General features: G+C 40.1%; 1 protein-coding gene across 4 annotated transcripts; it reads left to right on the top strand.

Annotated features, from left to right (window-relative positions):
* The first annotated feature begins 2,042 nt into the window (after window positions 1–2,042).
* On the top strand, window positions 2,043–27,231 carry LOC140492004 (interferon regulatory factor 1-like). Of its 4 annotated transcripts, none has more exons than XM_072590588.1 (10): window positions 2,043–2,057; window positions 13,810–13,911; window positions 14,407–14,506; window positions 15,571–15,747; window positions 15,829–15,878; window positions 15,974–16,109; window positions 17,087–17,218; window positions 20,322–20,368; window positions 21,743–21,914; window positions 26,177–27,231. In XM_072590588.1, exons 2-10 carry the CDS (start codon window positions 13,825–13,827, stop codon window positions 26,275–26,277), a joined length of 1,002 nt encoding a protein of 333 aa, XP_072446689.1. In that variant the 5' UTR covers window positions 2,043–2,057; window positions 13,810–13,824; the 3' UTR covers window positions 26,278–27,231. The 4 variants fall into 4 exon arrangements, with proteins under 4 accessions (XP_072446689.1, XP_072446686.1, XP_072446690.1 ...); XM_072590585.1 differs by lacking the exon at window positions 2,043–2,057 and adding an exon at window positions 12,343–12,426; XM_072590589.1 differs by lacking the exons at window positions 2,043–2,057; window positions 26,177–27,231 and adding exons at window positions 12,343–12,426; window positions 23,572–25,156.
* Window positions 27,232–27,442: the final 211 nt, after the last annotated feature.

Here is a 27,442-nt window from a genome sequence, read left to right as displayed (position 1 = left end):
AAATCAAAACTTCTGGAGAAACTCAGAATGTCGGACAGTCCTGTAGAGAGAAAGGCAAGTTAACGTTTTGAGTCAGAAACATTTGTCAGAATCTGAACTGCTTATTTGTGGAGTGGGTGGTGGGCAGGGAGGAGGATGTCTCAATTTAAAGATAATCATTGCGTGACCAAAGGCATAGATATATAGTGGAGGCATGCCCACTGATAGACAACCCCCTGCCATTGTCTCTGCCCCCATCAGTTGCACACCTCGTGGCCCCCACCTACCCCATTACATGTCACTGACCTTGCTTCTGGATCCCTAGATACCAGGATTACTCCTCTGCTGGCAGCCATAAGCTCCAGGACACTACTAAGTGCAAGAGCTGCTCTGATGGACTAGCAGTGACTGGTGGGCAGAATATTCATTCCAGTGATCTAAATACAGAGCAGGGCCCGTTGATATTTGTGGAACTGTCCGACTGGCAGAAGGTACAAAGGCTCTTCCTCAGAAGATGCAGGATCCACAATTCAATGGCGTGCCAATCTATTGACAAGACCCATACCATCAACAAAAAATTCCACCCTCCAACTCTTTCTCCATAGATGCTGCCTGACCTGTTGAGTATTTATGACATTTTCTGTTAGATTTCCTTTGGATTTCCAATTTGCTTTTCAAAACTTTGCTTGTTTTACCCTGAGTTTAGAAGACTGCAGGGTGATTTAATTGATGTGTTAAAGATGTTGAAAGCATTGGCCAGAACAGATATTGAGAAGGGAAACTATTTGCTCTGGTGGGAAATCTAGAGCATGTGTACACCTGGACACAACCTTAAATCTGGAGCAAGTCCATTACGCAGGGGAAATGAAGAAGAACACTTGCAGTACGCAAACTGGATGGCAAAAATGTGAAAATCTCCCTCAAAAAGCTGTGAATGCTTGCTCAATCCACATTTTTAAGATTGATATCAACAGAACATTGATTGGCAAAGATATCAAAACAGGTAAACGGAGTCGAAGAACTCACTGAATGTCTTTATTCCTATACCCAAGAAAAGACATTATCACTTTTGCTCCACACTTCCACCCCTGTCTTTAATAAACAAAATGCAAAGGGATTCTCACCATTGTAAACAATTATGTCATGACTCAGGGGGCAGATTTGGCCGTGCCGGTCACATGTCTTCCAGCAGGTAGTTAAACTAATTCTGGTTACCCAGCATTAGAGAAAACCGAATTTGCAGCTTTGGCTGTAACTAATAAGAGCGACACGCTGAGAATCTGCACGGGTCACAAACAATGTGCAGCCAGCCTGACATGATCCTTTCCGGGACAGTTTTTGGCGACCTGACCGAGTCTGGTCTCCTGTCCTTCGCAACACGGGACACGGGGCACGTTCACAGGGCAACTCGAATATTTGCCTATTCGTCCCACGTGAACTTTGAGTTGTTCAGCCCAGCCTGAGAGTGTGGCAACAAGCAGCGGCATAAAACATGGGCAGGGCAGTCGATTCGCCGCTCAGCCACTTTCAGGAAGTGTGTTCACATGAGAAATAAACAGCGTTCTTTCCAAAATGCTGAGTGCATCAGCGTCTACTGCAAGCAGTTCGTGAAATAACGACAGCTGTCACTTAACGATATCGAACAGCCTTTCACAGAACTTCTTCAACGAGCATGAACCTATCCACCCCATGACTTATTGATTTGTTTAGACAGAACTCACCATGACCCCTGTGCGCGTGTTTTTTTTGAAATTTGACATGCCTGATTTCATCTCCTTTCATCATGTGACCGGGATTCCCCATTCTTGCACTATGTATCCAACCTGCATAATTTTTTTGGGATTCCCAGGCGCCAGCCGACCACCCGCAATTAATTGCTGGATTTTCCACGAAGTAATGCCGTTAATGTCAAAAATATTACATTAAAATCTAAAAATAAAAGCTGAGAATGTTCGAAATGAAAAAAAAGTCACGAAACTATTGTTCTACAAAGCTCAGGCAACATCTGACGAAGGATCCATTTTAAACCACTTGTGCAGCCGGAAGCCCACCATCAGGCGGACGACTGCCTTTACAGGGTAAACACAATAACTGCAGATGCTGGAAACCAGATTTTGAATTAGTGGTGCTGGAAGAGCACAGCAGTTCAGGCAGCATCCGAGGAGCAGCAAAATCGACGTTTCGGGCAAAAGCCCTTCATCAGGAAGGCTTTACACCCCGCCTCATGTTGCCCAATGATTCATATCAATGAAGGGACAAATCAGGCACCATGTAAAGTCAGCATTGCTTCCTGTCCTTTTGGATAGGGAAGGCTGAAATTAGTGCCAGTGGGGTGAATGTAGAATCAAGAGTTCCCCCGGTCCCATGGGCCTGAATGATAGGATAAATAGGCAAAGTCTCTTCCCTGGGGTCGGGAGTCCAGAACTAGAGGGCATAGGTTTAGGGTGAGAGGGGAAAGATATAAAAGAGACCGAAGAGGCAACATTTTCACACAGAGGGTGGTGCATGTATGGAATGAGCTGCCAGAGGAAGTGGTAGAAGCTAGCAACAATTAAAAGGTATCTGGATGGGTATATGAATAGGAAGGCCAGGTGCGGGCAGGTAGCACTAGACTGGGTTGGGATATTTGATCTGCATGGACATGTTGAACCGAAGGGTCTGTTTCCATGCCTGTACATCTCTCTGACTCTATGACTCTATATAAAGCATATTGGTTTTGGTAGGAGTACAACATTTTCAATAAGTACTGTCAGGGAAAACGGGCAGGCATAAACCTGAAGGTATAGTTAAATGTTGAAAATAATATTGCTATCAGGTGTAACAAGACAAGTTTAAAAACAAACGTTGGGGAGAAAAGACGGGTAAATGGTTACAAACAAAACTATAAAAACAGAGGGAAGGACAGGATATTAGGCAAATAGTTAAAAGCTCCCAAAGCCTGAGAATATGTTGCAAAACTGTGATTGAAACACAGGAATATGGGCCACTGTCAAGCCCTGTACAGAGGTGAAAAATATTTTGTTGATCTTGTATAGTACTGCAGTATAATATTGATAATAATACAACACTAGGTTATAGTCCAACAGGTTTATTTGGAAGTACTAGTTTTTGGAGCACTACTCCTTTGTCAGGTAGCAAGTGGGGCAGGATCATAAAACACAGAATTTATAGTACATGATCATAGTGCCACGCAATTGATACGATATATTGAACAAACTTGGATTGCTGTCAAGTGTTTCATCTTTTAGAATGGGTTATAGGTTTTGAATCATTAATAAGTAAATCCGAGAACTTCTTTCAAGTCACATTCCTGAGATAACTTAAGATTTTATTTTAAAAAGGTGACAGCTCAGACAAAACATTAGAGTTGTGAGGTTAGAGTCTATCTGTATTCCAATCTTGAGTCAGATTGGTTCCAAAATAGGAATTTATAAAATGTCACATGGATTGACTACCTGCAGATTGTGTGCACAATCCGACTCAAGACTGGAATACAGACAGACTCTAACGTCACAACTTTAATGCTTTGTCTGAGCTGAGATGTCACCTTTTTAATAAAACCTTAAGTTATCTCAGGAATGTGACTTGAAAGATGTTCTGGGATTTACATATTAATGAATCAAAACCCACAACATTCTAAAAGAAGGAAAATTTAACAGCAATCCAAGATTGTTCAATATATAAATGATTTGAATGTGAGCTTCAGAGGTATAGTTAGTATGTTTGCAGATTACACCAAAATTGGAGGAGTAGTAGACAGAAAAGAAGCTTATCTTAGATTACATTGAGATCTTGATCAGATGAGCCAATGGGCTAAGGAGTGGCAGATGGAGTTTAATTTAGGTAAATGCAAGGTGTTTCATTTTGGGAAAGCAAATCTTAGTAGGACTTATACACTTAATGGTAAGGTCCTAGGGAGCATTGCTGCACAAAGAGACCTTGGATTGCACGTTCATAGCTCCTTGAAAGTAGAGTCACAGGTAGATAGGATATCTGGGTATCTGTTGTTACTTCATATCAATGTAAGGGACTACTCCCTGGATGAGACCAACTGCAGAAAGAGGCTTGAGGGTGGGGAGTTATGGAGATGCCAGGAAGGGGTGTAACCAACATTAGGAGAAGGGATCTACCCTGAAGGCCACTGGTGAGACACCAAAGGAGATAGGCACATGAACCTCCTGCATATCATTAGCTCATGTTAGGAATATCTGGTGAACTGGTCACCTTCCTCTGCCTTTCTCAGCTTTAGATATGGGAGCAGAGGCAGAAAGATTTTCTTGTGGCCATTAATTGGCCAGTTTAGGATCTCAGTTGGCCCAAGGGCAGGCTGGTTAACTGATGCCCGTAATGTGGGGGCAGGCCATGGACAAGCAGGAAGACAGTGCGCTGGCCACCCACTTTATTTCCTATGTCCCCAAACCAAAATCAAATGTGTGAGAACTGTCAGAAAATGTTTCATGATGATGATTCGCACTGTTGCTTGATGGAGTCAGTCTGTGTTGGAAAACAATGGCCTCTATGTTGTTTGCAAAGTTTTCACACAATTGGAATTGTGGAATTGAACTGTACTCTGTGGTATTCTGCTGGTGGACTGCCCAGAGCATATGGCATTTCGACATACACAGCAGCTTCTTATTTATCTGTTTATGGGAAGTAGGCATCATGGCTAGGTTAGCATTTAGTGGCAATTCCGAACTGCTCTTGAGAAACCTTGGTCCTAAGTTTCAGCAGATTCTGTAGTCTTCTGCAAGCACAGGGAATATAATATTTTGCTTTCTAGTGAGTTGACAGTCCTGCTCCTTAGATGCTGCCTGACCTGCTGTGTTTTTGCAGTTCCACACTTTTTGACACTGCATTGCATTGTCACCTTAACCAAATTACTACATGCTTGATGCAATATGCTTCGCATGTGATAGCGCATTGTCTAATCCAACCTCAGACTGAAGCACCAGTGGCTTAGTTGCTGTTTACAAGAGTAAGTTCATGTCCCGCAACATCTTTAGAAAGACTGATTTCGTCTTCCTCCACTGGCAGAGTGGTAAAAATAATGACTGCAGATGCTGGAAACCAGAGTCTAGATTAGAGTGGTGCTGGAAAAGCACAACAGTTCAGGCAGCATCCGAGGAGCAATAAAATCGACGATTCGGGCAAAAGCCCCACTGGCAGAGGGTTGTCCGTATTTTTGCAGCTGTAGTGAAATAGAATGGCAAGGATGGGCTTTTGGTGCCAGGAGAGCAGAGAGAGAAGTGATTGCTAAAGGTATTTAGAGTGTGTCATGCAGGGACAGACAGGAATAAGAGGGTAAGGTGAGATGATGCTCTGAGCAACTTGTCCGCTAGTGTTGCCAGTGACCACAGATGGTCCGTCTCACCTAGTTTAACATGGTTTTTCTTAGTGGGGTTGCGGGCAGGCTTGGTCCCTTCTGGCTTTCTAATTCAAGAGATGGGTAACTTTCTCCTGCCAGGAAGAAGCCAGCGACAGTCTTGTCAGATGTTCAGAGAATGTCTACAAGCCAAGAACATTTTTCCACCATACTTCACTATTCCTGCTGTTAGTTGATCTGCACTGTTCTGTTTGTTCTCCACTGTCAGGTGGCCCTTTTGGCCTCATGGTTCGTTAGGGTTATATTGAGATGATGATGGGTAGCATTCTATGGGATGAGCTCAAGAATACTATAGTCAGTCTCTGGGAGAATCCTGGGTACTTACTGCCTCTCTGTGGTTGATGAGTGCCAGTCTATTTGTAGCTCACAATGGAGCAGTTTAGTGGATCTTGGCCTTCATTGTTCTGTCCTTTATGTCTCTTAGGTGTTGGTTGGGTTTCAGGAACACTTGCATTTGCAATTTAGTAGCTCCTGCATCTCCTGGCCAATTCTATATAACAAGCCTTGATGTTTTCTGGTAGAGAAACATAGGACAGAGGAGATACTGTGCATATTTTGTGGCTACTATTCATTGAATAGTTCCAGGCACTGACTTAGCACATTTTTCTTCATGGAGACCTTGAGTCCATCGACATTGAATTTCCTGTAGCTGCCCTTTTGCAGCTGCTGCTATTTTTTGGCCAGGCAAATGGAGATAGTCGTCGAGAGTGGGTTGCTAGAAAAGCACAGCAGGTCAGGCAGCATCCAAGGAGCAGATGTTTTGGGCAAGAGCCCTTCATCAGGTGAAATGTTGATTCTCTTGCTCTTTGGAGGTCCCTTCACTCTCAACTCAGATCTCCAGCATCTGCAGTCCTCACCTTCTCCGAATGGAGATAGTAGACAAGGTTAGGCAATGGTCAGTCCAGCAGTTGTCAGCTATTGTCATGGTGAGGGTGATGCAGTCACCCTTGCTCAGTCGATAACATAGGCAAGCAGCTGGCAATATCTGGAGTGGGGTGTCACTATGAGATCTGAAGCAATTAGATTGATTGATGAAAGAGACATGGAAATGACCAAGGAAAATCAGCCAACCTTCCTTTGGGCCACAAAACAATAATTTATCAAGGCTGAAGTAGAAATCCTCTTTGACTCCATCTACTGCTTCGAGGGTAGGGGTATATACACTGATGAATGTGATGTATTGTATCCTTGGTTAGGGTGAGCCAAAGAGTCATGAGGTGATTGTTTATCCAAAAAAAGGGTTAAGACAGTCAAATAGTTTTTTTAAATGGTGAAATCAATCCCTTTGAAGTTGGCAGTCTTTTTCTGGCTAATCTTTCTAAAAGGAGGTTTACTCATCACCTTCTTCGATTAGCTATTGGTTTTGTCCATAAGGGTGCTGATATACCATGAACCAAATGTCATTTTGGATGATGCCTGCGGAAGGGTTCTTTTCACATGGATGGTCAGTATACACCTACTCCCACAGAGTTCTGGTGGAGCAAGATCTTGGTCCAAAGGCAAGAGTTGCTGAGATAATGGAGGGGAGGCTCTACTGCAAAGAAGAGGACTAACACATGTGTTGTTGCTCCTATCCTTGGATCATATAGTGGACTTTGTCTCTTTCATCTCCAAGGAGGACAGCATGTCATGGGACCTCCAAGATGCCATAACTGTCACCATTTTCAAGAAGGGAGATGAGATCAATTGCACCATCCATAGTGGATATCCCTGCTGTGTGCCACGGAGAAGAGCCTTACAAAGCGTCTCCTCTATCATGATCTCCTAGTGGCTTAACAACATCTTACAGAATCACAATCCAGATTTAATTCATCAAGATGCACAGTGGACATGATTGTCACAAATACAGAGGGTAGAAGCATGGCCTTTTTGACGTCATAAAGGCCTTCAACTCTGTAAACATGGAAGGACTATGGAGCCTACTCTTCAAAAGTAGTTGCTCACAGAAGTTTGCCACCTTCCTCCATCTGTATCATGACACTATACAAAATGCGATCCTTGCAAACAGATCATCCACAGACTCAATGTATGTGCAAACTAAGGTCAAGCAAGGCTGCACCATTGACTTCTGACATCTTGTACTCCTCAGAGGTGTACAACCAATGAATAATATGCTTTCCAGTGGCTACATGCCTGCAGTCATGATAACACTCTTCTCTATCTTTTTTGCTCCAATATTTCACCTGACATCTGTCATTCTTCCCACCAGTGCGGAAGTAATCTACACAAGTGGGAATTTGTTCATTTTATGTCCCTTCTAGTCCAGAATTAAGACCATCACAACTTCTGTTGCCAAGATGCAAAATACAATGATGCTTGCTTCACAGGCTAAGCTCAAATCCATTTTGATGCATTTAAAGAGACAAATGGCAGAATGGACCTTAGGCCAAATATTCTCTAGCAACCTGCTCCTGTTACTCAACACTGTCCCAAACTATCAAGATCCTCGCTGGATTCCTAGAAAATGTTGATCAATTCCCAAGCTTTGGGAGCCTCCTCTCAGCAAGGCATCAATATTGAACTGCAGCATCCCTTCCAGCGCACCAACACAGCCTCAGTCTTCAGAGCCTGTTGGATGATGAAGGCCTTAAATCCAACACCAAGCTCATGATATACAGGGTAGTAGTATTACATGTTCTCCTGCATGCGTCAATGGCATTGAAAATATAAAGCAGACATGTCAAATCGTTTGCAAAACAAAAACAGCAATACCTCTTCAAACTCTTGATATATCCACTGGTCGGACAGACATTCCAATATCAGTATCCTCTGTGAGGTCAACATTCCCACCATTCATGCATTGGTCACAGTCATCTAAATACATTGCACAAACCACATGGTTGTATACCCAGCATAAGACTCTCAAAGCAAACTCTCTATTCTCAGATATAACACAGTGATCAGTTATCAGGAAATCCTAAGAACTTCTCAAAAGGTATCCTTAAGAGAATCTTTAGCCCAAGTCAGCTCAAACTGAGGAAGAAACATCCACAAAGGTGGAAATCATTTTGAGCATTTCCAGTTCGGTCCTGGTGGTGGCTAAGCAAGCAGCAGAAGGTGCAGGCCAATCCCCAAGCATCCCAACTTCCTGCTTCGGCAAGTACCATTTAGCCTCCCTATGGCTGGGTTTGCAGATTCAACACTGGACTGTTTTTTCATGTCAGAAAATCATCCTCGACCTAGAGAGACTGCCAAAGAAGAATTTAGGGAACAAACTTATAAAATGTGCAAGAATTGACATGCAGTGCATAAGATGGAAGCTGTGGGAAACTGAGGATTGCATTTGTTGCAAATGCATCAGAACGACAAGTGGGAGGTGTGGTGATGTGTGGTTCAATGCTTGAGAGAGCAAAAAGAAATAGTAGTTGAAGCAATGTGAGCAGTAAGGTTGTAGGTACTGCAGCCACAGTGCAATTTAAGCAATGCCAGCTTATAAACTGGCTTCCCAGAATTCTGATATCTTGATTTCTTAAGAGCAATATAGCCAATGAATAATATACATTCCAGTGGTTACATGCCTGAAGTCATGACAATTAGCATACAGCACAAATATTACATGCAGTTATGGACAACACTGACATGTGGTGCTTGCCGCACCCAATCATATCTTCTGCCTAAATGTTCAGTAAATAGAGCCTTAGATTAGTCTGTAATTATTTGTTCACTAAACCTTAGAAATTAAAATGCCCTGTCAGTTTAGGTTACAGTTCAGGAATACATACTATTTTAAAATTGTTTCTCATTTATATTGAAATATGTTGCTATCCTCTTGTTAGGGACTATTAACATCTAAATCAAAAATCCAAACACACAATAATTAACTGTCAGAACTCACGTCTTTAAACAAAACAAGTATTATTATTTGTATACAGAAATTAAACAAAGTTAGCACCACTAATTCAACACTTTAATTTATAAATACTTATGAACTTCATTCTCCTTTAACCAGAAACATTTAACTTATAAAATCTTGATTTATTTTTCCTGGGATCAATCCAAACATATTCCACAGCCCTCCAGAATTCACTTTATTCTGTTTGGTGTTCAATCTGTCCTGAATTTTTTGTGTTGGTCATCAACAAATCTTTTTCTGCAATTTCCTCTTTTACAGATTTCACAACATAGATACATCAGCTTCTTGCTGAGGTTGCCAGCAGATATCCAAACACCTTCCCACAGCTTTCTAAGCTAACTCTGCACTTTTCTGCCATGAGATTATGTGAGGACCACTGTAGGTTTCTACCACTAGCTGATTGTCCAAGACAAATACTGCTGCCTGATACTCAGCTCCTCATTCCATCTAAGGAGAAATCCTAACCACTGACTGCCCCAAGTGGCTGACTGACTGTGCCCAAGCTATAGGATGAATGTCAGCTCTTGACTCACTGTGCAGGGACGTTCTCACTGAAAGCTGTCTCCCTTAACTTGACTAAGGAGTACCGACAAACGCGACATGCATCCTGCCTTTATGCTTTCACTCAAAGGTGAGGTAAGATCATAGTAATGTGAGCCTGGTCACTCTGGCTGAGGGGGGCAAAGGGGTAAAAGGCAAGGCATGACAGGGAGGCTATGAAAATCCAAGTCATATCAAGGTGAGTGATCACTAAAAGTTCAGAAAGTGAATCAGAAAGGTACTGCAAGAGTCTTGAGAGGCTGGTAAGTGTCAGCTGCTGGTGTCTGTGGATCTGGCATGTGGGTGGCTGTGCCCTGGAGTTTGCCCTGAGTTGTTGTTGCCAGGTGTCCAGGCTTGGTGCAGCAAGTGTGGAGTTGATGTCACAAGGTATCCATTCTGTCTTTTATATTAATGTCTAGTTTCCATCTAGTTGCAGCGGCAGGATAGGAAACTGCATTCTTACCAGGTGAGATTTGCAGTTAGTGTGACTGACAGAAAGTGAGGACTGCAGATGCTGGAGATCAGACTCAAGAGTGTGGTGCTGGAAAGACACAGCAGGTCAGGCAGCATCCGAGGAGTAGGAGAATCGATATTTCAGGCATTTGTCCTTCATCAGGAATGAGGCTTGTTGGCCAAGGGTGGAGCAGAGGGAAGAAATAAATGGGAGGGGGGTGGGGTTGGGAGGAGATAGCTAAGAATGCATTAGGTAGGTGGGGGAGAAGGTGAAAGGTCGGAGAGGAGGGTATGGTAGATAGATGGGAAAGGTGATAGACAGGTCAAGAGGGCGGTGCCGAGGAAGCATGGGATTGGGATAAGGTGGGGGGGGGGGAGGGGAAATGAGGAAACTGGTGACCACAATCAATAATCCCCATTAATATGCACCTTGGTGCTGTTTGGTGAGAATCTCATTGAAATGCCTAGAACTCAGTTCAAAAATACTGATGTGCTCCAATAACTGCAGGAGAAACGTTTGGCTGGACTTTGCATACAATTCTCTCAGGCTTCTCACTGTAGCCTGTGTAGCATCATCAGCAAATTTAGCAATCCTATATTTGGTTCCTTCTTTCAAGACATTAATTCTAGTGAAAAATGGCAGACGTTGAAGAACTGAAACAGACAAAAATTACTGCTGAAACTGAGAAGGTCTGGCATGCATCTGTGGAGAGAAAACAGAGTTAACGTTTCAAGTCCAGTGACCAATTTTCAGATTATCTCAGCTGGTTTGCGATGCAGAGTGATGCCAAATAATGTGGGTTCAATTCCTGCATTAGCTGAGGTCACCATGAAACACTCTCCTTCTCAACCCCTCCCTTTGCCTGAGGTGTGATGACCATCAGGTTAAACCACAACCAGTCATATCTCTCTTATGAGACAGCATCCCCTATGGTCTGGTGGGACTATGGCAACTTTTAATTTATACTGTGAATAGTTGATACCTATTGCAACTCACTTGACACACTTCGACAACACTTTAATCTCAAAGTTAAATAATATATTCTAAAATGTTTGGATTATGCACTATATATTTACTTAAAGTATATGGACAGTGTGATCTCTTGGCATGTGACATTTGCCACAGGAGTTCTGGTAAAATTACAACGCTATATTTGTATATTCAGATGTAACCTTTGAACAGACTTACAGATCTATACTGCTTTCTCCACAGTACCTCAAGTGATATCCTGTTTTTATAAGGACATTTCACACCATGCAATGCACATAACCTCATTCTCCTGTAGTCCAACCGTGTTACATTAGCTCACAACATATATTTTTATGTCAAATGTGATTTGCAATGGGGACGTTACAAATTGTTATTTTTGTGGTGTCTCATTTGCTTCCTTTTTACAAATTGTATGCAGTCTGTAACAAAACACGTATGAATAAAGAAAAGGACTTTTTAGGACAGTAAATAATAACACAATATGAATGAGTAATCAGGCGCAACAAGATGGGTTTTGAACGACTAAAACCTCTTGCAAGGAATGCAGGTAACGTAACATACCACAGGCATTAAATAGGAGTGCTCTATTGCATTCACTTGGACCCTCTGCGTGTTCTCTGGCATAAAAACCTCTAAATTATAAATTTACCTGATCTTTAAAAAAAAAGATACTATTTTTCTAGTTAAGCGATGCATTTGAAGTTTAAAACTCGAGAACTGTGTAATAATTTGCAAAATTATTTTTTGTGATGTTTTAATGAATGTGTGTACTTTTGTGCAAAACCTGTTGAGATCTGAGATTAAACTGCATTAACAGATAGACACATTAACACTGCACGAATAAAAATGATAGAATATCACAAAATGACACTCTTTTGCTGTAATATTGCGAATTGTTACAATATTTCAGCCCTTGTTTATCAATCCTTTCCCTGCGTGGTGGCGTACTTCCCCCAGTCAGCGCAAAGCAATATAAACAGCATGATTTCCCCGAAATGATGACTGCTGAGCCTTACCAATGGTGTCGCCCTTAAGTAATTTAGGACAGTTGCCAGGAGCTCTCATTGGTCCGCCGTATCTATCATGGGTGATGTTGGGAATTCCCGCGTCCTGTTTTGATTTTAATATAGCGATCAAGCCCTACAGAACCACAGATCAACAGAAGAAATCTTGTTGAACGGATCACCAAGAGCTGAGCTCTCCAGAGCTTTGACACCGGTTTTACCCGTAGGTAGTTGTTTAACTGTATGTTGTGCATTCATGTAAGGATTGTTATTCCTTTGCGTCAGATGTATTTTAGATGCAACTTTGCAACAACTTGGAAGGTTAAAAATATTTTCTTTGCAATTTAATGAGAAGCCAAGGAATAATAATTGTTAAACAGTAAATATAGAAAAAATCTCGGAATAATAATTTGTTTGGATTGGGCTGCAGTCTATTTAAAAATTAAAATATTCAGGTCACTATATTACAGTAATATTGCAGTTTTAAACAAGGCGAGCTTTCAAACAATAATTATTGTATTGACTTTTACACACGGTATACTGCACACGGAAGTAGTGAAGAAATGGGAGCTCAGAAACCGAGCACTGTACTTGCAAACTTTTTGATCACACAATAGTTCACTTTAAAAATGATATTTATTAATAATTAAAAATTCACTTGACAGTAAACATTTAAATTACAGTGTAATATAGGATTGCGGTTCCGTTTAAGCTAAACGTTGCTATTGACTAAAACAGATAATTTGCAAAATGCAAGAGGTATTCATGCAGGTAAAGCATGTACGAATGTGTTTTGTGCTGAGTGCACGCAGCTTCACACAATTGAGACCGGATGAACTTTTTTTCACATTGACCCCAGCAAATTCATAAATTTCACAGGTTGACGATCTGGCCGTTCTTGTTCTCAGTGTCTATCTGCCGAGATGCGGTATGAGGAAGCGGGAGGTTTTTTTTAATCACTCACCGGATTACTTTGCGGGATGCGATTTTCACAGATCAGGAAGCACTGCCCTTTCCGTACCCTATCGCCTGATAGGCCGCCTAGTGGCTTACTTCGCCTGAATGTGATGGAGTAACACGTACACCCTTACTGCCTGCACAATGTTAAACCTAATTTATCTACTTCTTGATAGATATTTGATATCGATTTTAATCAGTCAGTTCAGAGACCACGAGAGTCGGTAGGACTTGAACCTTCTGGATCAAAGGACACTATCCTTATGTCATAAGGGCCTAAATCAATTTTAATTATTTCCTTTCCAAACACACTAACCAGTTGTACAAAGTTAAAAATCACACAACATCAGATTATAGTCCCAACAGGTTTATTTAGAAGCACAAGCTTTCGGAGCCTTGCTCCTTCGTCAACCTGATGAAGGAGCTGCGCTCCAAAAGCTTGTATTTCCAAGTCAACCTGTCGGACTATAACCTGGTGTTGTGTGATTTTTAACTTTGTCCATCCCACTCCATCACTGGCACCTCCACATCAGTTATTCAATGCCACTGTCGTGACTTGTGCTCAATTAACTCAGCATAAACCAGCGATACTTCGGATTTTCTTGGTAATCCTATGTTTCAGATTTGAAGATCTTGTTTTTTTCTACAGCAGACCTCTCGAAATATGCCTTTGACAAGAATGCGTATGAGACCCTGGCTGGAATTACAGATAAATTCCAATGCAATTCCTGGGTTAATTTGGATAAACAAGGCAAGTACATATTGTTTCACTCAATACAATGTGCAGGTGCACAGCTCTGAAAAAATTCTTCCATTTTAATATTTTAATCAAAAATGAGTATTTTCACTTCCTACACAACAAAGTGTACAAACCATTGTTTGCAGTTCATTGCTTGGAAAGTGGTAAAAATGGTTTGTTTCTATCAAAGCCTCTCCCCCAGCCTTTGCCAATGTAACATGTCACCAGGTGTATGCTTTAAACAGTTTGGGTGACCAAAGCACTTTATAGACCTGGGACATATAGCATATAGGAACAGACACTAAATATATTTTCACCTTCCATTATGTGATTTATGCAAACCATGTTTGATCTGAAGTTTCTAGTCTGCTGAATCATGGATTCATTTACTACATGAGCACTGGGATAACTTGGCTGTGAAACTATTGCAATTATTAGATAGTTGACTTTAATTTATATGATACTGTTATTAAGTGATTAAACCTACTTATTCCACTGAAAATGCAGGAAAGAAAGATGTTCCAAATTCCGTGGAAGCATGCTGCCAGACATGGATGGAACATGGACACAGATGCAAGCCTTTTCAGAAACTGGGCTATACATACAGGTAGATAATTTGATTCTTGTCTTTGCAATAGCGCAGAGTGAAGCTGGATGTGTATAAATATTGCTTATTAAATATGTCTAACAGAATTTATGAATTATTGAAGTGTTGTATTAGAATTAACTTGGCAATGTTGCCTTCCCTGTAAGTCAGTTAGAGTCATAGAGTCATAGAGATGTACAGCATGGAAACAGACCCTTCTGTCCAACCCGTCCACGCCGACCAGATATCCCAACCCAATGTAGTCCCACCTGCCAGCACCCGGCCCATATCCATCCAAACCCTTCTATTCATATACCCATCCAAACGCCTCTTAAATGTTGCAATTGTACCACATCCTCTGGCAGCTCATTCCATACATGTACCACCCTCTGCATGAAAAAGTTGCCCCTTTTAGATCTGGTCTATCCTTATCCATCACTATTTTAAAACAAATAGCATTATGGTCGCTGGCCCCAAAGTGCTCCCTCACTGACACTTCAGTCACCTGACCTGCCTTATTTCCCAAGACTAGGTCAAGTTTTGCATCTTCTCTGTTAGGTACATCCACATAGTTCTGTAAAGAACATTGATAAATGTCACAAAGTCTTGGCCATAACAAAACATAAATAAAACAAATGATCATTCCTGGCATTGATCGAAGCTTGCCTTAAAACGGAAGAATCTAAATATATTTTATTTAATCTGATTTTGGGATGATCCTTTTGCAAAACCTACTTTCTCATCATATCACCTGAATGTCTTGTTTTAGCTTTGAAACTCCTTTAAGACAGGCTCGATAATGTGCTGTTATAATCATGAGGTCTCAAAATGTTTTGCATTTCCTATTGCTACTTTTTGTAGGTACATCATAGACTTTCCATTTCCTCAAATTAAAATCACACTATATTTTGTTTAGCAAAAGCAAGAAATTGATTAAAGATTGAAATACGAGCTCAGAAGTTAAAATTTCAAGTGGAAGTTTTTAAGCAGTTTTCCTTCAATTGATGATCCTGCTTGCACCTCCTTGTAAAATTACCACATTTGGATGTTTAACCTGCATGTCTATTCTTCCATTTTCTTTGTAGGAAGGTTTAGACAAGGAATAGATTCACCAGAGCCTAAAACATGGAAAGCCAATTTCCGATGTGCCATGAACTCACTGCCTGATATAGAGGAAGTGAAGGATAAGAGTGTTAATAAAGGCTCCAGTGCTATTCGAGTGTACAGAATGCTACCACCTGTTGACAGGTCAAAGCAAAAAGGTACTGTAACCCCCTTGTTTTTGTTACATTCTTTATTTAAATAGAAATATAAAGTACTCAGATCCTCCTTTTTTTTAATAGAAAAGAAATCCAGGTCATCCAAAGATTCTAAAAGCAAGAGTAAAAAAAAGGTATGTCTGTGGGTTGCTCAGTATAATTTCAATTTGAATATTTTCAGCCAAGCACAGTATTGTATCACAAAAATAATTTGCTTATGTCTTTGCAGGAGTTCAAGTCAAAGGTCAAGTTAGAAGTGACAGAGCCTGTTACGCCTAAACTACCAGTTGATCACACCACATATACTGCACCAGAGCAAAGTACTTCACAGGAAATGGTGGTTGACAGCACAGTGAATATAGGAGGTGAGAGAGCTGAAAATCTCTTTGTCTAGACATCTTTGCAAAACCACTCATAATCTAGCATGGTTATTACAGCTAACGAGCCTTTAAGAGAATGTTTGATATTTTGCAATGCAAAGTTGAGAGTGTGGTGCTGGAAAGACACAGTAGGGTAGGCAGCATCCAAGGAGCAGGATAATCGACATTTCGGGCATAAGCCCTTCATCAGGAAATGCTGAATTTGGGGTGGCATGGTGGCTCAGTGGTTAGGACTGTTGCCTCACGGTGCCAGGGACCTGGGTTCAATTCCAGCCTTGGGAGACTGTGTGGAGTTTGCACATTCTCCCCGTGTCTGCGTGGGTTTCCTCCAGATGCTCCGGCTTCCTCCCACAATCCAAAAGATGTGCAGGTCAGGTGAACTGGCCATGCTAAATTGCCCATAGTGCTAGTTGTGTTGGTCAGAGGGAAATGGGTCTGGGTGGGTTGCTCTTTGGAGGGTCAGTGTGGACTTTTTGGGCCGAAGGGCCTGTTCCCACACTGTAGGTAAGCTAATCTAGCAATTACTGCTGTGTAAACATAGCAAGTAAGGAATGGCAGATCACCATATATGGTAATTAGAGGAATCAAACGACTGTCCTGTCTTCAGTTGATCTTCCTGAATGTGACCTGCCTTGCAGGAGACATTGTAAAGGGATCAAAACAGGACTCGTTATATTTTTTTTCCCTCGCTCAGGATTTTGTGGCCAACTGTTGTACAAAGCATTGAATTTCCATTTACATTGATATGAAATTCTTTAGAAAATTTGTCACCCATCACTTCAAATAACACTGTAACTAAATACTTAAAAAAACGTTACATTAACAAAGATTTGTCAAGTAGTCTGATGAATTTTCAATTCTCAAAGTGCATGCAGTATGAATGTCAATTGGTAGCGTGATTTTGAATATGTTAAGCACTTGCATTGTGTTGAGCTTATTTTGTTTGCACCTGTTTGTTACAGACTTTTCTCCATCAGAAACATGCCCTGTTGTTGATTGGCCTATCAATGAAATAGTCGGAGAATCTGAAGATCAGGTAGTCAGCACATGTGACCTGTATCCATTTCAGATCTCTCCCATGCCCTCTCCTACAGGTTCGTACAAGATGCTCAAATGCAGTTAGTTTCTGAGTTTGCAAATACATCTGTATCTTGAATGAAACACAAGAGCCATTTGGCAATGAACTGCTTTCTTTGGTATTGTTCTGTAGATTTCATAATGTCAGAACCAGAGTAGGAGTCAGCTACTTGGTCTCTGAGCTTTTCACTGCTATTCAATACAATCTTGGCTGTATTTCTACCTCAACTAAACCTTCCTTCAGCATCTCCTCATCACTCCTACCATCAAAACATTCATCAATCTGTGACCCAAAATGCTCAACAACTGAGCATTCCAGCTTCCCACTCCTAGGAAGTGCCAAAGCTCCACAACATCCCAAGTGTCCAAACTTCTCCCATCCTTATCCCTTATGGTGAAGAGCACGCACCACAACCATTCTGAAACTTTAATGCACTGCTGTGAGGGAAACATTCTTCAAGCATCAACCCCAGTGCTTTCCAATCCGTTTCCGACTGTGACTCCAGTTTGAGGCTTGAAAATGATTACAACTCCTCAGTGAATTGTGAGGACTGGGGAGGGAAGGGGTTGGGTGCATTGCTTTGAGGGAGGCAGGGTACCATCTGTAAGGGTGAGACAGCAGCTCTTCTAACCTGGTCAGAACTCTACGGCAGCCATTGCTACCTCATAGTATCCAGTCTCAAACTTTCATCTCACTATTCCACTTGGGGTCTCACACTCGCTAGTCTTTCCTACACCCCCCTACTTATGAAACTTCCACATCTCAGTAACGTTACTTGTTTACTGTGGATTTGCTCTGCTTACTCCAAGACAAGTATGTCGCTGTACCAATTGTAGCAAAGCATCCCCATTGAGACTTTCAGATGTCTGCACTTTAAGAAATTGCAGTGGCCACATAAGTTGCATTGTAAAGCCTTCCTCAGACCTTCAGTGTCTAATATATAAAATTCACATAGCTGACTACAACCTGAAGGTTAATGAGCCAAATTAGTAAGGTTATTTGCCAAATTTTCCCAGCATTGGGCTTCTGAATCCCAGTAGATTCACTTATAAGGCAGTGAACATTCAGGCTTTGTACCATAAAATCAGATTTATTTATCCATATAGATTAGTAGGCAGGACTATCAGTGTTGCGTAACAAACTTCCTTGAAATTTTATGTGAATTTGTTGAAGTTCTACATTGTTTGTACAAAATGATGTCCTGATGTCATACTGCACAGGTGATTACTCAGTGTTACTGTTGTTGGGGATCTTTGCTTTGGAAGATGGGCTACAAGGCTGTCGGCCAGGTGCTGGAAAGTAGAATTAGAATGGGAGGCTAGTTTTTCTGTCTGCACAGACACTTTAGGTTGACTGGCCTTATACCTGTACTGTAACATTTCTGTCGTTTTCTGTGGTTCTAAAAAGTGCTTTAAGTGGCTGTCCTCTAATCATGGAGTATCTCCCTATCAAACAAAGTACATCTTTTTATTTTTTCTTCCTTTCTGGTTTTACATGCCACTGCAATCTAAAATGTAAGCAGACAGTTGGGTCTTCTATAAGGCGACTGATGTCAGCAATTCAGCGGGCCAGGGAGAGATAGTCTGGAGACCCAAAACTTTATGAAACATTGTATTATTTCCTTACTACAAATACAACTCTCTGAATAAATAGGCTTTTTTGTTTGCTGTCCACAGAATGTAAGAAAGAAAGAAAGGGTTTGTGTTGCACCCAGGAACATACTAAAATACTTTATAATCATTGAGGTATTTTTCAATGTAGTTACTGGAGTAATGTGGAGTAATACAACAGCTAATCTGCATGCAAGATGCCACAATCATAATGATATAACCAGAGAATGTGTTTTAGTCCTATTGGTTGGGGAAGAGTACTGATCAGGGCACCTCCCTCACTCTATTTAAATAATGCTGGCAATACTTTGCATCTGACTGAGAAAGCAGACCAGTCCTTGATTTCTGGAAAGCTGGGACATTTGGCAGTGCAGCAGCCTGTCAACACTATAACTGGAATGCACTATAGCTTGGATTAATTGCTCAAGTATCTGGTGTGGTGCTTGAATTTACAATCTTCTGACTCATTGATGGGAGTATTTCTGGTTCAGTCAAGCTAACTTAACACTTGCAAAGCAGAAGAAACCATGTTTAATGATATATAAAGAGAAAGCAATATATTAATGTAGCCATTTATCTCAACATTGAAGGTTAGTTGTGCAACAAAATGATGCAAAATGCAATCTAAAATCCACTTTTAAAACTTGTGTTTACTTTGGCATCAGCATTCATAGATCCCAGCATTCTCAGCATATCTCTGCCAACAGGCTCAGGTTGATAACAGGCACTATTTATGACTATAAGATGTAGATGAGAAAAATCAATAAGATATCTATATCAGATTTAGTTTTATATAGTTTTGCAAAATGCAAAATTTGTCAGTAGTATTTGCATAGGTAAATGAGGAATCTGATAAATAAAGCTAAGCCTTTTCTAATGGAAAATTCTCATGTAGCAGTGCTGTAGTACGTAGACCTCACCAGTAATGCAGTCCCACTGTCACCTTAAAAAATAATCCCTCATTCACTACTCTCACTGTGCAGTTTTTTTAAAAAATCACTCCTTATAGAATCATAATTTTATAATAATTTACTCCATTTAGGAATTATTTAACATTCTGATTAATTTGAGAAGATAAATGGTGGTGCAAGGATTTACTTTACCTACATTTTACACTTCAAAATTAGTTTCTGTTTGGAAAATTCTCTATACTCTTATGGAAGAGTGACATTTAAAGACACCCTTTAATGCAAGGTCAGTGTTTCAGAGCTACAATGAACTAAATTCCACAAAACCAAGTAATGTTTTTGTTACATTTGATTTGACTTGGTTTTTTTGCTCTGAACTGATCCAGTAACAGAGAGGTTAACATTCAAAATTAGTGCAATCTGAACTTTAAAAGTGGGTTTAAAAACCACTGTTAGGGTGAATACGATGAGGCATTTGTATGTGAGGAGTCTGCTTGACTTGGCAAGGGAGAAGAGGAGAATTTTGTCTATTGCAGTATGGTTAAGGTGTCTGGCAAATCCACTGATTTGTGCTGAATTTGCTTTCTCTGGTTCTTTACAGCAACCAGTGCAGCTGACAGCTTTCTGACATCGGATGAAGCTTCTGAAGTAAGTTGAGTGTACTGAGAAAATTATATAATGTATGTACATGGGAAGCTCCATATGATTTCATTTTAAAATCTGTTTTGTGGCCATTAAATTTAAAACAAAATTATAAGTTAAAAGTCACCTTTTGTCTGGAGAAGTCAGCAATGCCGAGTGAGTCACTTTGTTTTCTCAGATACTTCTAATTTCTTTTCCTCCAGCCTTTTTTTTGGGATTACCCATACTGTGGCTGAGGGATGAGAGGGCAGACATTTGACAGCACTTTACTGCTTGTGGTGAATGTTCTTGATTCTAGAGTCCTGAATATCTATGATAGTTGTGTGTTTCGTGATTGGTCACAACACACCACCATGCTTCCAGAAAACATTTTGGCAAAATGTCCTGCTAGTTAGTGATGGCACTTATCTACTTTGTTACCTGGTATAAGAATGGATCAGTTGTAAAACCTATTCATTTGAAGTTGTTGTGGCATGGAATTATTTTCAATCCGGGTACTTTACTTCTTGGGATTAAATAATGCTTGTGAAATGGTTTTTAAAAATATTTTTATTGAGAAATCTTTCTTTACAAAATTAGAAAGTTACAGAAACATGAAAATATAGCATCATAACATCAAAAACAGCGATAAACAATAAACCTAGCATTATACTACTCGACAAAAGAAATCAAAGCTACACTTATTATAAATCAATCAATAAATAAATAATGCTGCTCAATGCAATATGACCATCAATTAGTGAAATGGTTTTTGTTAAATTTGCTTTAGAAATGCTTGTAGTAACGATCAATTATAAAAATTAAAATTAATTCATATTGTCCATTCTTAATGATGGTATCTTTCCATAATACTTTGATAGGAATACATCTGTACCACCCACATTGTGAGTTGTAGAAGTAGGTAGCCTTAATATTGTTCTGTCAATGACAGCAGTCCTGACTAATTTTAATAATGGTCAGCACATTATTCTCACTGCATCAAACATAATGTCTGCACCAAAACATTGGGGTTAAAACAACTTACATAATGCTATAAATCTGATGAAGTAAAAAAGGTGATCCCTCCCATTGCTGACTAATTTCTAAAGTAAACATGTTGCAGATTCTGAGCATGTGTAAGTGGCCACAAAGCCTTTTAAATTTTCTAAGAAATTCCTTCTGACTCAGTTTGCTTCAAAGGTATGACACTGTGAACCATAGGGAATTGCAGCTGACTGCAACTTTAAAACTAAAGCTGGAGAGAATTTTACAGTTCAGTTCATAGCGGATCCCATGATTGAATAAAAAGAAAATGTTAGTGATACTGGATTAGGATTGAAGATAAGATAATGCGATGAAAGTCTTGATCATGTTTTACTTGAATGTTGTTTTATTTTGTAGATCACACAAGAACCCAGTCAGTGGGAGCACAGTAGCATTGAAGGGAAAGGATACCTCAGTAATATAATAGGAACAATGCCACTAACTCCCTTTGAGAATAACCTTAACACGAATGAACAAGAAACAATCTCCCATTTGACATTCCATGATGGCAGTTGGTCAGATTCAACAGGTATCATTTTTTCACATTTTTAGACTTCTATTCTTATTCAGCATGTTGGTTTGTTGTATGAAATGTTTGAGGTAACTACTAACAAACTTATTGGTGTCAGGATTTTCATTGAATTGGGAAGGGGAAGAAGAAAAAGGAGCAACTTTGGGGACAGAAATCCAGGAATCACAGGAATACGGGTGCCATAGGAAATTTAACAATTGTTCCTGATTATAACGTTTTTTACAATGTTTCCTGCCAAGTTAGCGAGTTTTGAGAAGATTTGTAGCTCAAGTTGAGGTTCTGGATATAGGTTTGCCTGCTGTGCTGCAAGGTTCATTTTCAGATGTTTCGTCTCCATACTAAGTAACATAATCAGTGAGCCTTGGATGAAGCACTGGTAGTATGGCCTACTTTCTATTTATGTGTTTAGGTTTCCTTGCGTAAGGAAGGTTCCAAGGAAACCTAAACACATAAATAGAAAGTGGGCTATACTATCAGTGCTTCATCTGGAGGCTCACTGATGATGTTACCAAGTATGGTGATGAAGTGTCTGAAAACGAACCTTCCAGCTCAGCAAGCAAATGTACATCCATTTCTTGCCAAGTAGCTGGCCAGATTGATAGTGGGTGGGAGTTGAAAGAGAGTAAGAAATTGGAAGCAATTGTGAGGCAGAAGTTAGTTGGTGCAATTTGGTAGCTCAGCAGGGAAAGATGAGAGCAGTCTTGTGATCATAAGATTAGGTATGTAGTGGTTTGTCAGTTGTTATAGAAGACTACCTTGCAAGTCTCAAGTGGCTTTTCTGCCCTGCTAGTCAAAGGACAGAATCGTAAAAGAAACTCTTGCCTGCTTCTGTTTCATTTTGATTTGCCTCTAAGGTTTTCTGACACTGGGAAAACCAGGCTGAGCCACTGTAGGGCCAGATTTAAATGTTACAGTCAAATGTTGCACCTTTTGAAATTGGGACACAAGTGTCTCGCAATCCACTGCTGTAAAAATAGTACCATGTAGGTCAATGGCTGGTTGGGCTTCAATTATATTATGGTGGAATGGGACATGGTGTTGGTCATTACAAATGCCCCCACCATTGTTAGAAAAGTATTTCCAAATGCCAAAGCTGTTTTTAATAATAGAGATTCTTTATAAATCATTAACATAGTTGGAAGCTTTCGCAATTGGCAACATCAGGAAACAGACACTTCCAAAGCAATGTCTCCCACAATAAAGACAGAGAATGCTGGAAATGCTCAGCAGAATTGGAAGCATCTGTGGAGAGAGAAACAAAAAGATTGAGGACGTTTCATCAGACGTTTTTTCTGAATGAAAGTAGCCACACCTGCTCTTGTGGTTAGGTTTGCATATTGGTCACTGAGGAAATGTTCCTCATGTGGTGGTCGCTCTACCATTGTGACATGCATCTCCTCAGTGACTTTCTAAAATTGCTTTTTCAAAATTAATTACAATTGGAATGAAATATCCTTGTTCCTCTTATTATAAACTGAGAAAGTGCCAGTCCAGAGCACTATACTGGCAATGCCCTGTTAAAGTTGTTCTGTCATTATTAAAATTGCTATGAGTTCATTACATGATATGACCTTACAAACATGAATAAAAGAAAAAAAAGAGAGGCAGGAGCCTGGCTAGTGTTTGATACAGCTCTCTCGTCTTTTTTATTCAGGGAATAGCCTGACATGGTCATACTCATAGAATCATACTTTACAGACCATGTCCCAGACACCACCATCGCTATCCCTGCATTTGTCTTATCCTAGTGGCAGGACAGACCCCACCAGAAGTGGCAGCACAGTGATATACAGTTTGGAATGAATTGAACTGAGAGTCATCAATGTTGACACTGGACATTACGAACTGTCAAGGAATAGCATCAACCATGGGCAAGGAGAACTCTTACTGATTACTACATACTGCCCATCCTTGGCTGATGAATGCCACGTGGAGGAAGCATTAAGGATTGCAAAGTTGCAGAGTGTACTTTAGGTGGGAGACTTTAATGTCCATCCCTATGAGTGACTTGGCAGTGCCGTTATTGCTGATCTGCACAATACTGGAAGGACACAACTGCTAGACTGGCTGGTGAGGGATCCAACAAGAAGGAAACACATACTTGACCTCATCCTCACCAATCCACCTGTAGTAGATGCAATCTCCAAGACAGAATTGGTAGGACAGGCTACCCGCACAGTCCTTTTGAATATAAAATCCTGTCTTCAAGTTGAGAATCTGTCCATCATGCTGGGATACACTGCCACCATGCTTTGTGCTCAAACATCTTCAATCTCATGACCTAGCAGTGAGTGTGGCATCAAGGGGCTGTAGCAGAACTAGAGTGAATGGTAGTTTGGTGGTTAGAACACAAAGGAAGGTGATTATGGCTGTTGGAGTTCAGTCACCATAACTCCAGGACATCTCTGTGGGAATTCGTCAGTGGCCCAGCCAACTTTAGCTGCTTCATTAATGACCTTCCTGCTATCATAAACCCAGAAGTACAGATATTTGCTGATGACTGCATTGATGTTCAACACCATTCATGACTGCTCAGATACTTAAGTAGTCCCTGTCGAAATGTAACAAGACCTGAACCTTATCAAGGCCTGGGCTGACAATTGGCAAGTAATGTACACATAGCACAAGTGCCAGACAATGACCATCTCCAACAAGACAGATTCTCATCATCACTCCTTGACATCCAATGGCATCACTACAGCTGAAAATCACATTGTCAATATCTTGGGGGTTACCATTGACCAGAACCTGAACTAGACAAGTCATATCAATATGGTGGCCACAACAGCAGGTCAAAGGCTAAAAATCCTTCAGCATGTAACTCACCTCCTGACTGTCCAAAGTCTATCCACCATCTACAAGGCACAGGTCAGGAGTGTCATGGAATACTCCTCAGTTGCCTGGATGGGTGTATCTCCAACAACACTCAAGAAGCTTGGCTCCATCCAAAGGAATGCAGCTCGTTTGAGTGGCACTACATCCACAAGCATTCACTCCTCTACTACTAAAACTCAGTGCAGCAGTGTGTACCAGCTACAAGTTGCACTGCAGAAATTCACCGAGGCTCCTAGACAGCTGCTTCTAAATGCATGACAATCTGAAAGGTCCAGGGCAGCAGATACATGGAAACACCACCAGCTGCAAGTTCCCCTCGAAGTGATTCCCATTCTCACTTGGAAATATATCGCTGTTCCTTCAGTACTGCTGGGTAAAAATCTTGAAACTCTCCCTAAAGACATTGTGAATGTATGGACCCCAAATCAACTGCTGTGATTTAGAGCAACCTCAGTTGGCCATAAATGTTGACCGAGCCAGCAAAATCCCCAATCTATGAATTACTGAATTAACTGATAGAGTAGCAATCTTCCTTCAAAAAGCAGCAGATCTACTTGCAATGAAAAGCAATATTGTTTCTGTGCTGTGTATAGAAGATGCCTGTGGTTGAATACTTGTATATCTATGTTCAGGTTCCATTCCATTCACCCACGTACTCTTGTTCTCACTACACCTACAGATTTTTAAAAATATCCTTTCTTGTGAAATGCAATCTGACTGATAAACAAAGAAATCAAAAAGCAATTCAATGTGGTCTATAGATGAAATGTTTAATCCAGAGCAATAAAAGATTATTCAAAAGCCATGTTTCTTTTATTCATTAGTTCACAGAATGGGGGCATTGCTGGCTAGACTAGCATTTATTACTATCTCTAATTGCCCAGAGTCAACCACATTGCTGTGGGTCTGGAGTAAGAAAGTCAGTTATCTTCAATGAAGTGAATTTGTGAATCACATGGGTTTTCCAGACCATTGAGAATGTATTTACGGCTATCATTAGACTCTTTAATTCCAGATTATCATTGAATTTAAATTACACCATCTAGCATGGCAGGATTCAATCCTAGGTCCCTAGAACATTACCTGGGTCTCGATTAACAGTCCAGCAATATTACCACTAGGTCAATGCCTCCCCATCTTTTAAATCTATTAGTTGTTGATAGCCTGGGAAGAGATGACGTTTTCCTTGTCACTATGTCCATTTGCACCAAATATGATGTGACTAGAATATAACTTCAGATGTCACTACATGTTGAATGTTAAATAAAATGTTTGCTCTTACTTTGAGCCAACCATAGAACTCAGAAAGAAAAGGAGAATTGAAAAAATGCCAGTAAGAGTAGAGATAGAAATTATGTGTGAATGACTTGTCTTATACTAAGAAATTGGATATCACAAGTAATATTGTTAATTCTTCTTTGTAGGTGGGTTAGAATTCAAGTTTCCTACAGACAGAGGAATGGACCTTCTGAACTGGATCGAATCAGTAAACTGGCCAAATGGAGCACTCATCAGTTGCACTTGAAGTTAAGGCTGTGAGCAATATGTACTTGTAAATAAGTTTTGTTTTCACTCTTGTGCATTTTCTTAACAACGAGACTGCTATCACCTCAGCCATTTCAGTAAGATTCCATCACCACTGCGAGACATGTGAACAGAATTTTGAAGACATGCTTGTGGTACCGTTTTAAAAGTTAACCTGTTTGAGTCATCCTTGAAGAATGCAAATAGCGTCTACCACAAGGAAACCAATTTCAGTGAGGCCAAGAATGCTGTTGTGTGATGACTGTCATTTAACATGTTTGCTGCTATGTGAAATCAAGTATTTTTAATTATTCATTCAGTTTTTTCTTCATCAATTGTCTTAACCAACAGGACATTTTTAACACACATATACAAAAATTGAAGGTGAGAGTAGCAAGCTAAAGGTATTTCAGATACAAATTAGATATTGTCAGCAAGTATTAGACTTGTCTGCAATTTTGACGTTTACATGGCAAAAAGGAAATATATTACTCATTTTTTTGTTTAACTGTATATATGTATTAAAATATGAAAATCTTCTAATCTTGGAAATGCTTGCTTCTCTGATATCATGAGAGGAAATCATCCACAAAAAACACTGAATATAGAGAACAGCATTACTTAGTATCTATGAATTGCCATCAAAACCATTGACACAATGTAAAAATTATGTATATATTATAATGTTGAAAAAGCTTTAGCTAACATTGGAATTGATTTGCTTTTGAAGTTCTGCTGTAGTCTTTGATTTGTGCAGATGAAGCAAAATGTAATTTGAGTGTTTTTCTTTATTTTTTGTTTCTTCAGAAACATTTTTTCTTGAAGTTTATAAATAACATAGTATTGTTGACAATGTTAAAAACTCCTAGTTGTGAATATTTTGGAAATTGTATATTTCTAGATAATTGCTGTTGTTCATTTGAGACTTAAAATTTACTTTTGATACATAATAAAAAAAGACAGATCATGTAAGTGTTGACATAAATTAGACTTTGATTCCTTGAAACATATATGGCTTAAGGTTTTTAGGATTTTTAAAAGAATTGATAGAAACTTTTTCTGTTGTTAGAGCAAGCTACTATAAAGGGGACATAATCTTAAAACCAGATAGGTCATGGAGGAAGAAATTTAGGAAACATCTTGATACAAAATCTGGTAAAAATGTT

The sequence above is a fragment of the Chiloscyllium punctatum genome, chromosome 20 (assembly GCF_047496795.1).
Source record: "Chiloscyllium punctatum isolate Juve2018m chromosome 20, sChiPun1.3, whole genome shotgun sequence".
Lineage (NCBI taxonomy): Eukaryota > Metazoa > Chordata > Chondrichthyes > Orectolobiformes > Hemiscylliidae > Chiloscyllium > Chiloscyllium punctatum.
Note: the sequence above shows the minus strand (reverse complement) of the source record. Positions and strands in the feature narration are given on the sequence as shown.

Excerpts from the sequence above, each read along its gene's own strand:
- LOC140492004 (XM_072590588.1), top strand. The coding sequence starts at position 13,825 with ATGCCTTTGACAAGAATGCGTATGAGACCCTGGCTGGAATTACAGATA. Across the intron at positions 13,912-14,406 it reads GGTTAATTTGGATAAACAAG|GAAAGAAAGATGTTCCAAAT; the intron begins GCAAGTACATAT and ends CTGAAAATGCAG. Across the intron at positions 17,219-20,321 it reads TCCCATGCCCTCTCCTACAG|CAACCAGTGCAGCTGACAGC; the intron begins GTTCGTACAAGA and ends GGTTCTTTACAG.